At 41.1% G+C, this 14,064-nt stretch overlaps 2 protein-coding genes, 1 long non-coding RNA gene and 2 other non-coding genes across 13 annotated transcripts in view; 4 read left to right on the forward strand and 1 right to left on the reverse strand.

Annotated features, from left to right (window-relative positions):
- Positions 1 to 534: 534 nt before the first annotated feature.
- Positions 535 to 3,749, reverse strand: LOC133493519 (uncharacterized). Of its 6 annotated transcripts, XR_009793020.1 has the most exons (6): positions 3,267 to 3,749; positions 2,798 to 2,844; positions 2,634 to 2,718; positions 1,832 to 1,925; positions 1,409 to 1,702; positions 535 to 1,303 (listed from the first exon to the last, which is right to left on the reverse strand). It is a non-coding gene; the product is annotated as an uncharacterized LOC133493519 (long non-coding RNA). The 6 variants fall into 6 exon arrangements; XR_009793021.1 differs by lacking the exon at positions 2,798 to 2,844; XR_009793024.1 differs by lacking the exon at positions 2,798 to 2,844 and having other exon boundaries at positions 1,832 to 1,941.
- A 348-nt stretch (positions 3,750 to 4,097) lies between these two features.
- On the forward strand, positions 4,098 to 9,381 carry LOC133493514 (CASP8 and FADD-like apoptosis regulator). Its single transcript, XM_061806951.1, has 7 exons — positions 4,098 to 4,310; positions 4,418 to 4,776; positions 6,007 to 6,112; positions 6,202 to 6,337; positions 7,567 to 7,613; positions 8,034 to 8,115; positions 9,131 to 9,381. Exons 1-6 carry the CDS (start codon positions 4,299 to 4,301, stop codon positions 8,052 to 8,054), a joined length of 681 nt encoding a protein of 226 aa, XP_061662935.1. The 5' UTR covers positions 4,098 to 4,298; the 3' UTR covers positions 8,055 to 8,115; positions 9,131 to 9,381.
- The window catches only part of LOC133493507 (CASP8 and FADD-like apoptosis regulator), a 34,233-nt gene continuing 29,301 nt past the window's right edge, over positions 9,133 to 14,064 (forward strand). For all 4 annotated transcript variants that reach the window (XM_061806942.1, XM_061806941.1, XM_061806943.1 and 1 more), the window contains exon 1: positions 9,133 to 9,635. In XM_061806942.1, coding sequence (XP_061662926.1) covers positions 9,133 to 9,635 — 503 coding nt within the window. The remainder of the gene's footprint in view (positions 9,636 to 14,064) is intronic.
- Positions 12,420 to 12,491, forward strand: trnaw-cca (transfer RNA tryptophan (anticodon CCA)). Its single transcript has one exon. It is a non-coding gene; the product is annotated as a tRNA-Trp (tRNA).
- trnac-gca (transfer RNA cysteine (anticodon GCA)) lies at positions 12,758 to 12,829 on the forward strand. Its single transcript has one exon. It is a non-coding gene; the product is annotated as a tRNA-Cys (tRNA).

Genomic DNA, 14,064 nt, shown 5'->3' on the forward strand with positions numbered 1-14,064 from the left:
CTGCTTCTCAGCTTCAACGTTTGATCAACTGCACAACATAAATCATGATGCGGTCGGTTAACGTGAAATGCAAAAATGCGACGTGTATCAATGGTTCATTTCATGACGTCACTTCAAGGACAACAAGTCTTTTAAAGATGATTTTGTCGGCTGTATTTCCTCTTGCCAAACTGGCTTTGGTTTGCTCTGAATCAACCTTCCTGTTGAAACATGTTATGCTTTTTTTAGGCAGTTGCAATTTTAACATTTTTTAATGAAAAAAAGCTGGGTTACAATGAAACTGTTGTGTTGTTGAGATTTAGAGAAATAAAAGTGTCTGTTTCTCAGATCACAAGTTCTTCAGATATGGTTTAATGTTGAACTCATTTACACAAGACAAGTCACGTGTGTCATGATCCTCCGCTCCAGCACAAGCTGTGGGGTGCGCTAATTGGGAGGCACACACCTGTGCCTCATGCGGGCTGATCATCCCCGTATATTTAGGACCCAGTGACAACTGGTCAGCCGCCAGTTCGTTGACCTTTATGTTCCCGTTCCAGCACTCTCGTACTCCTGATTGATCCTGTGTGTGCCGACTTCGTCCGTTCTCCGACCAACCTTGCAAGCCTGACTCCTCGATCCTTTTGCCTGCGTTGATTGTTTCCCCGTGTACCGACTCCTGCCTGTCTGCTCATCCGTTCTCTTTCCCCGACGTCACAACTCCCGCTGCTGCACCGGACTACCTGCTCGATCCCCGACCTCTGCGTAGAATAAACGTGTCTCTTCTTGAACTACCTTGCGTCTTCCGAGTTCCTGCATTTGGGTCCTACCTCTTGTTCCGATGGGACGTGACAACGTGCCAATGTTCAGAGGAGTTATTGCCATTACACTGCACTGATTCAGTTAATGGCAGTTAAAAATATGCCATTGAAATTTGTTTTCATGAAACATTTCACTGTTAGTGTTAACATAACTTTGTAGTGCATTTATAACACATATAACACAAAAGCCAAACTAACAATGTATTCTGATTCTTCTAATGTAAGATGAATTGGAAGTTCTAAAAAAATGCACAATTGTACCTTCCAGGAAGTGGTTCCTGCAGGAGCAACTTTTAAAGGATAAAAAACTTCCCAAAACTGATCTGCAGCAATGTAAATTTCACAGCCAAAAGACTGAAATGTGGCTCTGGGGTTGACTGCATCCCTTAAAGCTGACATTTGTTCATCAGTCAGTTGCAAATTAGAGTTCGGCACGGGACACTTGACACATCCTGCAGAGGAAGCCCGCTGTCTTCCCATTCGATGTCTGGAATCTGTACACCCTGTAAAAAACAAGGAAGGGTGGGAGAGAACTCATAATTTCATTTGTCATAATATTGTAGGTTACTATTATATAAATGAGTTGAATTAAACAAATGCAAATGTACAATTAAAATGTATCTCTGTCAAGGAACTGGGAGGTTCAAGAATTGAGTGATGGTTCCGACCAAAAACCCAGTGCTGGTTAGGACATATGTTACTTTCAGTTCCAAGTGGATGAATGTCCTAGCCATTGTGGAAAGTATCCAGATCATCCTGCAGCCGTGGCAGGAAGCCATAATGGCAAGAGAAGAGGTGTGCAACATTTGAAATGTTGAGGTACGCCCCCTTCAAGGTAGTGAAGCACATCATCATAAATGCATGTCACAGCTGCCCACAGGTCTCTCCACAGTCGCTCAATCCTTGAATTACAGAGTAATAAACAAATGGTTAAAATGCCCTTTGAATGTCATTATGTTAAAGATCACACTAAGATGATAAAGCTATAGACTACAAACATCACATTTTAGGAAGTTTTAATATCAAGAAACCTTTGATTGTGAACGCTCTTTCCAGATATGAAGCTGCTTCTTCCTATCCCACGAACCATAAACATGAGACGTGCAACCTCCACGTTTTCCACCCCTAATCAGCATGTACCCTCAAAACAAAATATGGAACGGATTAAAAATTTCCACAATTACATAAAAGTACAGCACTGCATTGATGAGAAATTTGAATAGAGCTAAAAAAAAAATATATTTCCAACCTAAAACATATTTTGGAGATAGATAAATGATAATGATCGATCATGGACTAAATTCCACAGGTGACAAGCATATAAATTGAATGCTGTCTCGCTCTGATTCGAACTCTGAATGCAGAGAGTAAGGATGACCCTGATGACCTTTGGATTCTCGTTGGTTCATAAATGTATTTTGGCCCTCACCCATTCAGAAATTTATAAACCAACAGCTAAATTTTAAAATCTATTCTACGACAGAGAGGAAGCCAGTGTTCTGAACAAACTGCAGCTATTTGGACTTATAAAACCATGTTGCTGTTGTAGTGTACTGAAAATAAAAGAGCAGACATGTTTTTGTAAATCCTGCTGAGACATCAGTCCCCTAACCCTTGATATGTTTTTCAGGTGGGATTAGGCTGACCTTAATACTAATGTGACGGTTAAAATTCAGGTCTGAGTCCAGAACCACCCCCAGATTTCTGACTTGCCTGCTGCTAATTTATATTATTGCATGAAGTTGAATGCTGACTTGTAATCTTTCATACTTGGCAAAAATTTCTGTTTTATCTTCATTTAATTTCAGATGAAAATGGACTGAAAGCCTTTACCTGAGGGGGAAACCAAATTCCTCCACTGAACCCTGAAAGAAAGCCAGTGTGGTAGATGCCAGGTTGTTGCACCAAGACACATTATCTGCACAACACAGCAAAAGTACAGAAGTAAAATACATATCTTATTAAACCATACATGTGATTTATGGACGTTACAGCACCTTTCGAAAAAAAACCATCAATGCCACCAAAGATAACAATGTTGTACCTGAAAAAACAGAAAATATTCAATCATTGTCACTAAACCTGGTCACAAAAATGGTTTGATATGTCCAAATACAGTCCTCAAGGGGCATCCTCCTGCATATTTTGAAATACATGATTTAGTTGAGCAGAATGTCAGCAGAAGCCGACTCATTAGGCACTGCTTATGTCCAGCTGTGTTGAAGCGGGACAACAGCGTCCGTCGAGTTACGCATCCAAACTGGACCATCCCAGATGCCATCCCAATGGTGTCTACACGACGCATGGCCGCCCTGACTCTATCATCCTGCACCCTCAGTCCTCAGGCTTGCAGAAGAGCCTTCACCATTCGGTAAATAACTCCGCTCCGTTGCCAAATTTTCGGTTGTAAGGTGTTACACTGCGTTTTAACAACATACTACAGGAAAATACAAGCAGTGAACTCACCGTTGTGTTCGCTCGCGTGAGCGTCCATGACCTCCAATGAGATGTTTTTTTTGTTTTTGTTTTGGTGCTTCTTCTTCCCCGCCCCTCTGTGGACGAACGTCACGGTTACGTCACTACGAAAGCGTAACTGGATTGGCTGTGGAGCGTTATCTCCCATGACCGCCATGGAGATGTCACGTGACTAAGAAAACGTAACAGGATTGGCTGGCTGTTGGGTGTTGAGTTCTGAAATCCTTTGCAAATGTCTGTTCGTCTTTTCAGAGCGACAGTGAATTTTTTACAACGAAACTGAATTTTAACAACGAAGTTGAATTTCAGACAGCGAATTATTCAATTGAACATTTCAAATTCAAATCCTATTTCAATTTCAAATCCACGTAACATGTCAATTTTATTTGAATTTCAAATCCTATTTCAAATTCAAATCCCAGTGGCACTTGTCTACTTCCACAGAAGTAATTAAAGAATTCACCCACATACCATTACTCCGTCAATATCATGGCAAAGAAAAAAAATGACCGTTGATAATTGTTGTGGAAAATGCTTTCTCGCAATCTGTCTTCACAGAGATTATTTATTTTTATTTCCTAAATTTTATCCACCTAATATCCCCGTGGATTAATTAATACCCAAAGAAGAAGCACCAAATTGAAAAAAAAATTGGTGACCCCAGATATTAAATTCTCATTAAAGGTATAATCGGGGCAGACATCGCTAAATTGTACAGTCTCCGGAGCAGAAGGTGGCGGTAATGCACCATTAAGATGGATTATCAACCGCCAGCAACGGAACGAAGACCAAAGGTTTCCAAATTCGGTTAAATAGTGTGCCCAAGACGCCTTGATCCCATTTCGAGTTGTGCACACCTTCACGGCTGAACCGCTTCCAGTTGGTGGTGTATTATTTTTTAACAGCATTCTCAGTGTTTCACGCTGGAAATCCAAGCGAAGTATTTCGACGAGTAGTGAGTTGAGAGCTCACATTTTTCCACAAGTTTTGGAATACCTTCGTCGTTTATGACCCGCCGACGCTATGACTTTACAAGTAAGTTACGGCCTGTTCCTCTTCTATTCAAAGTTGTATGTTTTGACTTGTACAGAAGTAAAATGAATCATACAATTTTTTTATTTATTTATTTATTTATTTGCAAGTTCCTACGAGTGAGAATGGATGTTTATCGTCAAAACCAACGCTTCGAGCCACTTCGTGCCTCGATGGAAGCTCCTGATCCAGAAATGCTTTGTGCTATTCACCAAATCTCAGAAGCCCTCGGCAGCTACGAACGCTCCAAGATTCTCTACTTGTGCGAGATTTCGGACACAGACAATACAGCTGCGCATATAAAGGAGACTCTTAAGTCCAAAGTCAAGAGTTACAACAAAGGGCGTCTGTTTTTGGCTGAGCTCATGCTACATTTGGGGAGATATGACATCCTCAGGCAGGTGTTTGGGTTCAGCCGGGACGATGTGGAGAGAGCTTTGAGATCCAAGAAGGTTCTACCCAGATTCAGGTGAGTGCCATTTTATGATTTTAGTCTCACGGTTTAAAAAAAAAAAAAAAACTGTGTTTTAACTGTTCGGGTCAAATTAAAGGTAAAAAAGCACCGGACTTGGAACATAAGTAGTTGAGTTTTTCACAGAAATCCAGGCTAGTTCGTTTAAAAAAAAAAAAAAAAAAAAAGCCTTGTTGCAAGAATTTAGGCTGACTTCCTTTATGACAGGCAGAACGTCTTTTAAGATAACCACAAGAGTCCAGTTCCGATTGATTTGCTGCCCCGAGAATGTGAAGTTTCACTTTCTCCCCGAGCTATACTCCCTCCCTGTTACTCCCACATTCTAAAAACTTAAATGCATACTTTTTGGGCTTCAGCCCTCATTTGAAAGCGGTTCCTCTGGATCACTGGCCTAGCGGCCAAGTGATCGTGAAAGAAAATTGTTGTCAGAGCGGTTATGTCACGATTGCGTAATGGTGGGTTGAACAGCTCTCAACATATTTTTGATTTGGTTGGGACACTTCACCTTAATATAACAAATTAAAGTAGTACATTATAAAACTGTAAAATTGCCAGATTTCGCACAGGACTGAATCCCATCTGTCGTCCTCAAAACATAAAACATATGTTAGCAATAGCTTATTAAATACAAAATTAGCTAAATTCAACTGGCTACAATTTGCTGTCTGAAATTCGTCCGGTGGGGTTTTTTGTTCTGACCTGAAGTAACCCTGCCTTCTTATAACACTGAATTCAGACAGTGAATTGTACCCAGTTGAATCTCAGGAGACTCAAAATATTGTTTCAATTTTAAAGGTTTAATTTTTTTCAAATGGCGAATTTGTTTGCATTGGAATGTTAAATTGAAATGCAGCTCTTGAAAATGTGATCACTTTGAAGTAACTGTGAATTTTACAACGGCATTTTTTAATAAAAATTTTGGTGGCACATATCTACTTCCATATGGACGCATCTTCAAATAACAAAAGACCAACAAAGTGTTGGGCCAGACCTGTGTGTCCCCATTCTGCCTCGCGTGTTTTTGACAAAGTTGTCAAAATCAAGATGTTTCTGATTTTTATTTTTTTTTTTATTTTACATTCAATAAGTAGCCAGGCGCTCCACAAATATAGAGACTCAAATATTTGCCTACAAGCCATTAAAAATTCCCTTTTCCCCTTTTAATGTTCAAGTTTTTGTATGTCACAAATGTGCAATTCCTAATGTCCATCTTGCTTCCTCCCGCAGAGTTCTGATGACTCACATCAGCGAGGACATGGCCAAGGATGATGTGAGCAGTGTGAAGTTTCTTCTGGGTCACATGCTACCACGTAAGAAAATGGAAACTGCCAAGGTAGGAAATTGTCCCGGTGGGGGACTTTTTGTTGCCGCTCGAAATTTTGAAGTCGTTGCTCACTTCCCGTTGTTTTCTCACTCACGCAGGATTTCCTGGACTTGGTTGTCGAACTCGAGCACGTGGGGAAGGTTTCCCCAACAAGGGTGGACCTTTTGGAGGAATGTTTAATGGACGTCGGCAGGGTAGACCTGGCCAAAAAGCTCAAGGTGTACAAGATGTCAGGTGAGTGTGTGCAATACTGATTTAGTACTAGTAAAACCTACTGAATGACACAATTTTGCAAAAATTGCACAATTTCACCACAATCCTTTTAATCCTTAAAATGCTTGAAATGTTATACACTCACCGATTGATGATGGGTTGTTTTCACTGACGTCACATTTTTTTGCTGAATTACCCACACACCGCTGCTTGCCGCCATTTAACCTCTCTACCTCAAGCGTACCGAGTGTGGAAGTCTCCGGAATGCTCTCCATTACCGTTTGTGTTTTGGTATTTTACGGGACTCAAGTACACGAGAGGACTTGCTAACCATCAGAGAACCTTCTTCTGACTTATTTTTTGACAACTCTGACCAGTTCGCTGAAGCTTTTTCCAGAGTTTGTCGTCGGTGTGCTCTTCAAAGCCTCGCGATCCTGGACACAAGTCTTCGTAAGTGTGGACATCGTCCACGAAAGACATTCTGCGGCTCTGTGCTTCACGGAGACTTGGCTTTGTGGACGATTCCCCGACGCCGCTATCATGCCGCCTGGCTTCAACCTCCATCGTGCCGATGTGTCGCCGAGCTAAGCTAACCAGCTTAATCGATACTCATTTCAGAAGGCCAACATTACAATTAAGATCATTTTTTGTTAGTCACTTGAAAGATTCATGAATTTTGTGAAATACTGGATTTGTTTATTCTTTTGTCTTTCTGCCATTGTGATCTAATTTTAAAGAAACATTTCGCTTTGCTTGTGGTGAACTAATATACAAGTTTTACTTTATGCCTTTGACTTTTTACCGGCTTTAGTTTTCCGTGTTAGCATACAGGTAAGTGTCACAGAGAATAAAAGACCAAGGGCACAATACTGCGCCATTGTGACTCAGTCCTGAGTCCCATGAGGCCAGGTAGCCTAATAGTCAGTCTGGGCTTGATGTGCTGTCAGTCGCGTCTTCAATAACTGCGGTTAGAAACATAATGTCGTCCACCTTGCCTATGTATGAGTAACGGGAGCTCAGGGATGGAAAATGGCCACCGTTAGGGGGTGACGTCACGTGAAAACAACCCACATATTATATTGGAGTGTGGACAGTATTTGAAGAAACGCAATCACATTCACTTACCGTACTAATCCCAAATTGAAATGAAACTAGTAATAGTCAACGGGTGAAAAGATAACTGGTTTGAACGTTTTTTGTCTTCTTGCCCCGTTGTACTGACTTACCGTGTATTTTCTATCTCATTTCAGTCAATGCGCCAGCAGTACCCGAGGAAGTGATGCGCCACCCTTGCCAGGTAAGATTTATACTCAAACTATTTATAGAAATAAGTACATCACAACAATTTAATGTAGTATTTTTGCAACTGCACTTTGGTGCATTTATTTCAGCCGCAACTGTACTTTTTTTTTTATTTTTTTTTTTTTTATTCCATTTTATTGCACCTTGTGGAGATGCACACTCATCATTTCATTGTATGCGCAGCATATAATGACAATAAAGGCTATTGATTGATTGGGACACCTGACAAACTATTCCGACCAAAGTTCATAGCACGCACCTTTTTAAAATGTCTTTGTAAGACGAAAAATTCAAGTGGTCTCGTCCAACATTTGTGATGTACTGTACGATATTAAATCACGGACTAAGACTTTTGTTGCTCTATTTGATCAACCCGTGTTGAATTTCAACCATGTCTCTTCTTGCATCCCTGTAGGAGAGTCCAGTCAGTCGGTAAACATTCGCCAGTGACCCCAGAGGGGAGTGCGTAATCATAGACTGCGTGGGGAATGACGGAGGTGAGTACAATCGGGGTATATTTCTACAGTACATACATTGAAAGACGCTGTTTTGTGTACAGTAGAACCTAGGGCTGGGAACTACAGTACTGTATTTTCCGCACTATAAGGCACACCTAAAAGCCTTTCATTTTCTCAAAAGCCGACGGTGCGCCTTATAATCTGGTCTAATCGCCTTTAGTGCAGCTCCATCTCATGGATGCATAACGGAACCCCAGCCTCTACTGTAGGGTCTATTCTATGCGCCTTTATATATGAAAAAAGTTTTTAAAATCGGCCATTCGTTGAAGGTGCGCTTTATAGTGCGGAAAATATGGTACCTTGCACTTAGTGGTGAGCAAGTGAGGCCTCATGAAACAACACTGAGGCTTTTCTAATATTTGTGCTGAAAAAGATTCCAAGCCTAAAGGCTTTGAAGATGGTGCGTTTGGTGTTTTTAAGGAAAAGTGTTTGTCATTTGTGCACTTGTATGGTTGATTAGCGAGTCAAATCAACCATACGTCTTTTCCTGTTCAAATATTTAAGCCCCCTATATAAACAAAAAACTGTAATCGCACTCTAGAATGTTGAACCTAATAAATACTTACGGTAGTCAAATATTAAAATCAGAAGTAAAGAATTTGAGTTTCTGGAGCATCTTTTGCTTCAATCGAATCCAGTGGACATCCAGTGTGTCAGGCTTGGTAAATTTGGGGAGAATACTACAGACATACGTGAAGCAAATGGTCACAAATACTTTTAATATTTATCATTCTTTGCAGAGAATAATTCATTCATGCGCAAGAGTATTTTTTATTTATTCCGTCTGCTTGTGTAGTTCTCCCGTGTATCTCCAAATATCAGTTATGTAGAGAGTTATAACACCGTGACACTTATGCTATTCTTTAGTCTGTTATTTTATTAAAAGATTCAAACAGTTTTGCAATACAAAATCGACGGATCGAGGATTTTCAAAGGTTGGCTGATCCAAATCATTTTGGTGACACTTTTTTTTTTTTTTTTTTTTTCTCTCCAGAGATGATGGCGCACGCATTTAAGTCACTGCACTTCAATGTGACCCTGCATAAATGGCTAAACCTGGTCGAGACGGTCTCAACGCTCAGAAAAGTCTTCCAAAGGAGTCCGGACCGCAGCGGCGACGGCTTCGTCTGCTGCATCATCAGCCGGGCGATCGACAATCGCCTCCAGGCCACGGACATGAACTGCGAAGGCCTCCGTCCGGAAGATGTACGGCGCTTTTTCAACGGCGATGCCTGTCCGGCGCTGGTCGCCAAGCCAAAACTGTTCTTCGTCCAGAGCTACACTGTGTCAGAGTTCCAACCCTGCGCTGTGGAGAACCGCTGGGATGATGGCTGGGAGACGGACGGTGGCGCTCGTCAGCTGAGACCCGATTGTCTCCTGTCAGATGCGGACAGGCTCTGGAGTCACTGCTCGACCGCAGAGCATCAACTTCAGCGAGGCCGACACCGTTCCGTTTACCTCAAGGCTTTGACGGACGCCTTGGGCAGAAGCCAGGGAAGGTACGTGCGCACACGCTACCTTGGAAAAGTGACGGCTCGCGCTTGAAATGTTATTATGAGCCCAAGTATCAGTAGACCCTTTACAATTGAACTTTATTTGACCTTCTCTCCACTTTGGAACGCACATCCAACGGTTTCTGTTTTTGGATTTATTTACTTTTTTGGGCACAAACCGCAACAAGGAGCTGAGCGGCAAAATTGATCCATGAGAATTTTCAAAGACGTCAACTTGAATGTCTTTCTGTGAACCTTCCAGTTTCTCAGTATCTCTGTTCCAAGCCACCGGTGACACGCAGTACGGGATTGATTCATCCTCAAAAATCACTGCCATCTCCGTCACTTCCTACTTAAATATTCACCCTAAAAAATATCTGTATGAAAAAATACAACGTAAGACATCGAGCTCTCATTTCTCAACTCTTGATTTCACACCAGCACCCCACTCTGGCAAAGACCATCTGTTCCCGGGAAACAAGTGTAGTCGTTCCCTCGTTGGTATAGTGGACATTATCTCCGCGTGTCATGTAAGGCAAGACCAGGGTTGGGTTCCCTGATGGGGAGTTAAGTCAAGTTAACGTTTGCCTTTCGTGGGGTTCTTCTTTTTGGAAAGCAGGCCAAGCGGCCTTGTGTCCAAGCAGGAACCTCACACGGATCAGGCGAATATCACAACTCCAGTTCTACACAACGGAAACTCTTGCTCACGTGACGTCAATCAGCAGGACCAGCGAATCCCCTCACATGGTGGAATTACGTTTGTTTACTGTAGTGGCCTGAAAGAGTAAAAAATAACAAATCGGGAAATATTTTAACCTTCCAGAAAACACAAAAACAAAAAAGTCTTTAAGATTACAAAAATAAATGAACAAAACACGAATATGGAAGTAATTCGTTGCCAGTATGAACTCGAATTTTTAACATGGATTTTTGAATTGAAATCCAACACGTAAAAAACATATTTTTTCTGTGCAATAAATATTCACCTTGAAAAATATCTGTATGAAAAAAAACAGCACCACACGTAGAGCTCTAATTTCATTCAAGTTCACCTTTTAACAACTTAAATATTTCTTGAAGTAGCCATTCAAGGTATATCCATCCATCCATTTTCTGAGCCGCTTATGCTCACAAGGGTCACGGGATTATTGCTGGAGCCAATCCCAGAAATTTTCAGGGAGGAACCAGGGTACACCCTAAACTGGTCACCAGCCAATCACAGAGCACATAGAAGCAAACAGCGAACATGCAAACTCCACACAGGCAGGTCCGGGACTGAACCCAGGACCGCAGAACTGTAAGGACAATGCTTTCCCAACTGTTCCACCAATCTTTGATAAATAACATCATTGTAGAGTATATCAAATCCATTTTCCCAATAAAAAATAAGTGAATGTCTTTCGACCATTGAGAATCTTCTATGAACAAAATGGTCTCAACTTCAAGCAAATGTAGCCCGAGCCAAATGGCCAAAGTGAAAAACTGCAAAGCTGAGGGACTGTAGAGGATCACGAGCAGCTCCAATATCAGATAGTGATGACATGATGTCACACTTTCCTCTCTGATGACGACATGAAAAAAAGTCCAAACGTGATATAACATGTCACACTGACGTCAACGATGAAAATTTTCTCTGTGAGGAAAAAAAAGCAAATGAACTGAAGAGAAACCTTTTCCCTGCTCATTTGTGGTCAGATTCTCTCCTCCTTATAGTTCTGATAAACACAACACGGGGTGTGTGGCCCACACACAATCACATACAGTGTAGACTTGTATCACATATTGTTTGTGCAACATCCTGTGTTGTGTTGTGTTTTGTTTTGTTTTTTATAAGGCTGGATTGTCAGATTGTCCCTATCAGCTTCCTTCGATCGGAATTTTGATAGTGGTGTGTATTGCTCTAGATTGTATTGTTTTGTCAGATTGTCTTGCATATTCTTGTTGGTGCATTTTCTTCTCATGTTTGATTGTGTCGTGGTGTCGTTGAATTGTGTTGCCTTGATGCTGCTGTATTTGTATTTATATTTGCTGCATTTTATCATGCAAATATACAGTGGCAGTAATAATTTATTTGTTGATACTGCATTGTAACAGGCAAATCTTCTCCCAGAACACACCACTGACCTGGACTGATCCCAAACCAAAGTCTTATGATTACATTGTTGGCAGGATTCAAACCTACACAGGGAGACCCCAATGGATTTCAAGCCCATCGCCTTAACCACTCAGCCACAACAAGCACATCTGTTGCTGCTTTTTTTCATTTTCTGACTTCTGCACATTTGCAAACATGCGTGACAAACTTATGGGGAACTCACGTGGTGAATAAAATGGCTTACGGTTCAAAACCAGCAACTCTAAAAGCAGGTTGCAGTGTGTGCTGAGCTGTGTAACGTACATGCACCATTTCTCGTTGATAAACAAGCATATTCAATTGCCTTACGTTTTCCATGTTAGCTCAGCGACACGCTCTGCACAATAGAGGTTGAACGCAGGGAGCGTGATGGTGGCCTCAGACACTCTTCCACAAATATCTCCATGAAGCACAGAGATGCAGAACCTCCAAAGTTTTGTTCACAAATTGCATGAAATCAAGGTTTTGATCATCTCATGGGCAAAACAACTCCCCTCAAAAATTGGAGAAAATTGTCCACTCCTGACTTGTAAAACAAATACTGTGCAAGCTTTGTTGACACGAATTCACCAGTTGGGCATGTCAGTGACTTGCATTGGTTGCCAACAATATACCCTAATTTTGAGATTTCATCTCTACAGAAGCTTGTTGTCACTGACTCTGTGGCGCAACGGTAGCGTGTCTGACTCCAGATCAGAAGGTTGTGTGTTCAAATCACATCAGGGTCATTTCTTTGGCAATCTGATGGACATCAAAGCTTCTGCCTTTGACTGACTTCTGCTTTTGTCAGGAATGTTTCATTTGTCACCGAGGTGTAAACTCGAAGTTATTGGGTGAAAATCCAAATGTCCACTTGTTCTAAGTTTGTCATCATTCAAAATTTCACCATTGATATTTGTATTCATGTAACAGTTCTCAATCATTCACATTTCACAACTGGAACGAATGATGAATATTGAATTGTCTACAGAACTAAGAGGTAGCAGGAAGACATGGGGGTATAGCTCAGTGGTAGAGCATTTGACTGCAGATCAAGAGGTCTCCAGTTCAACTCTGGATGCCCCCTTCCTGCTGTTTTGTTCAGAGACTGCATGAATTCAGGGTTTTGCTCATCTCATGGGCAAAAAAAAGCCTCCCCTCAAAGATGGGAGAAAATTCCCCACTCCTGACTTGAATGACAAATACAGTGCAAGCTTTTTTGACACTGATTCACTGGTCAGGCAAGTCAGAGACTTGTCTTGGTTGCCAATTATATACCCTCCTATTGAGGTTATGTAATGGTGTGATGCTGTTGTGCGATAATAGGAACAGGATGTAGACTTTTATTTTGATTTCACTTTTATTTTGAAAGCCAGCACTTTCTCTGTCATTGATACTTTTTCGTTCTTTTCAACGTTATTGTGTGTTTAAAAATGTTCATGGTCGGGGGGAAAATGCCGTTGAATTGTTGGTGGAAGATCTGAGAAACACAGGAAGTAGGCTGCATGATTTATTTTGAAGCCACACTTAATGTGTGCCGGGAAGAAATACTTTCTCTTGTTTGTGAGATTCCTGGTGGAAGCTATATATTTTGTTCTCCTCCACTTGTTTTCATTGTCTTGTTGTAGAATGTGAATATCAGTTAGTTTAAAACATTTGCAAAGCAGGTTTAGTCACAGAGGCACTGTGTTGAATGCGTTTCATTCATTTCAAACATAATCTCGCTAGCTGGAGAAGTGGAGACGTTGTCGAGGTCCGTGTGCGTCGTTGGGCGACCATTTATATTGTGCGGTGTGAATGAGTGTTAGTGGAAGCTGCATGGTGACCGTGTTCTTGATCTTGCAGAGTTTTGACAGTAATTGTGAAGAGAAATCTATGAACATCCGTGAATGTGTCTCCTTTATAATAGAGCTATGTGAGTTGATGCAAGTTTTTTTTTTAATTTTTTTCATCTGTTGCAATGTAATATATTTGCTCTTGTTTGTGAGATTCCTGAGTGTAAGAGTTTGAGAGTAATTGTTTCCTGTTATAAGATCCCAAGAAAAACAATAAATAAAAAGAGAACCCCCTCTCCCAGAGCCCCCCAAGAGTACACCTCTATGAAACTTTGTATATAAAAGATAATCAAATGTAATCCTGATAAAACATTAAGGAAACTAAAAAAGAAAGAAATGTTGCTCAATTTACAATAAATAATACATGGATTGTTTGGTATTCATTTTTACGAGGGCGGTGCTAAAAAGCAGCATGTGACACGAGAGCCACGGGTTGTCCAATCCTGGTTGAGTGGCGTGATTAAAAAAAAAATGTCAAGAGGTACAT

This window comes from Syngnathoides biaculeatus, chromosome 20 (genome assembly GCF_019802595.1).
Source record: "Syngnathoides biaculeatus isolate LvHL_M chromosome 20, ASM1980259v1, whole genome shotgun sequence".
NCBI lineage: Eukaryota > Metazoa > Chordata > Actinopteri > Syngnathiformes > Syngnathidae > Syngnathoides > Syngnathoides biaculeatus.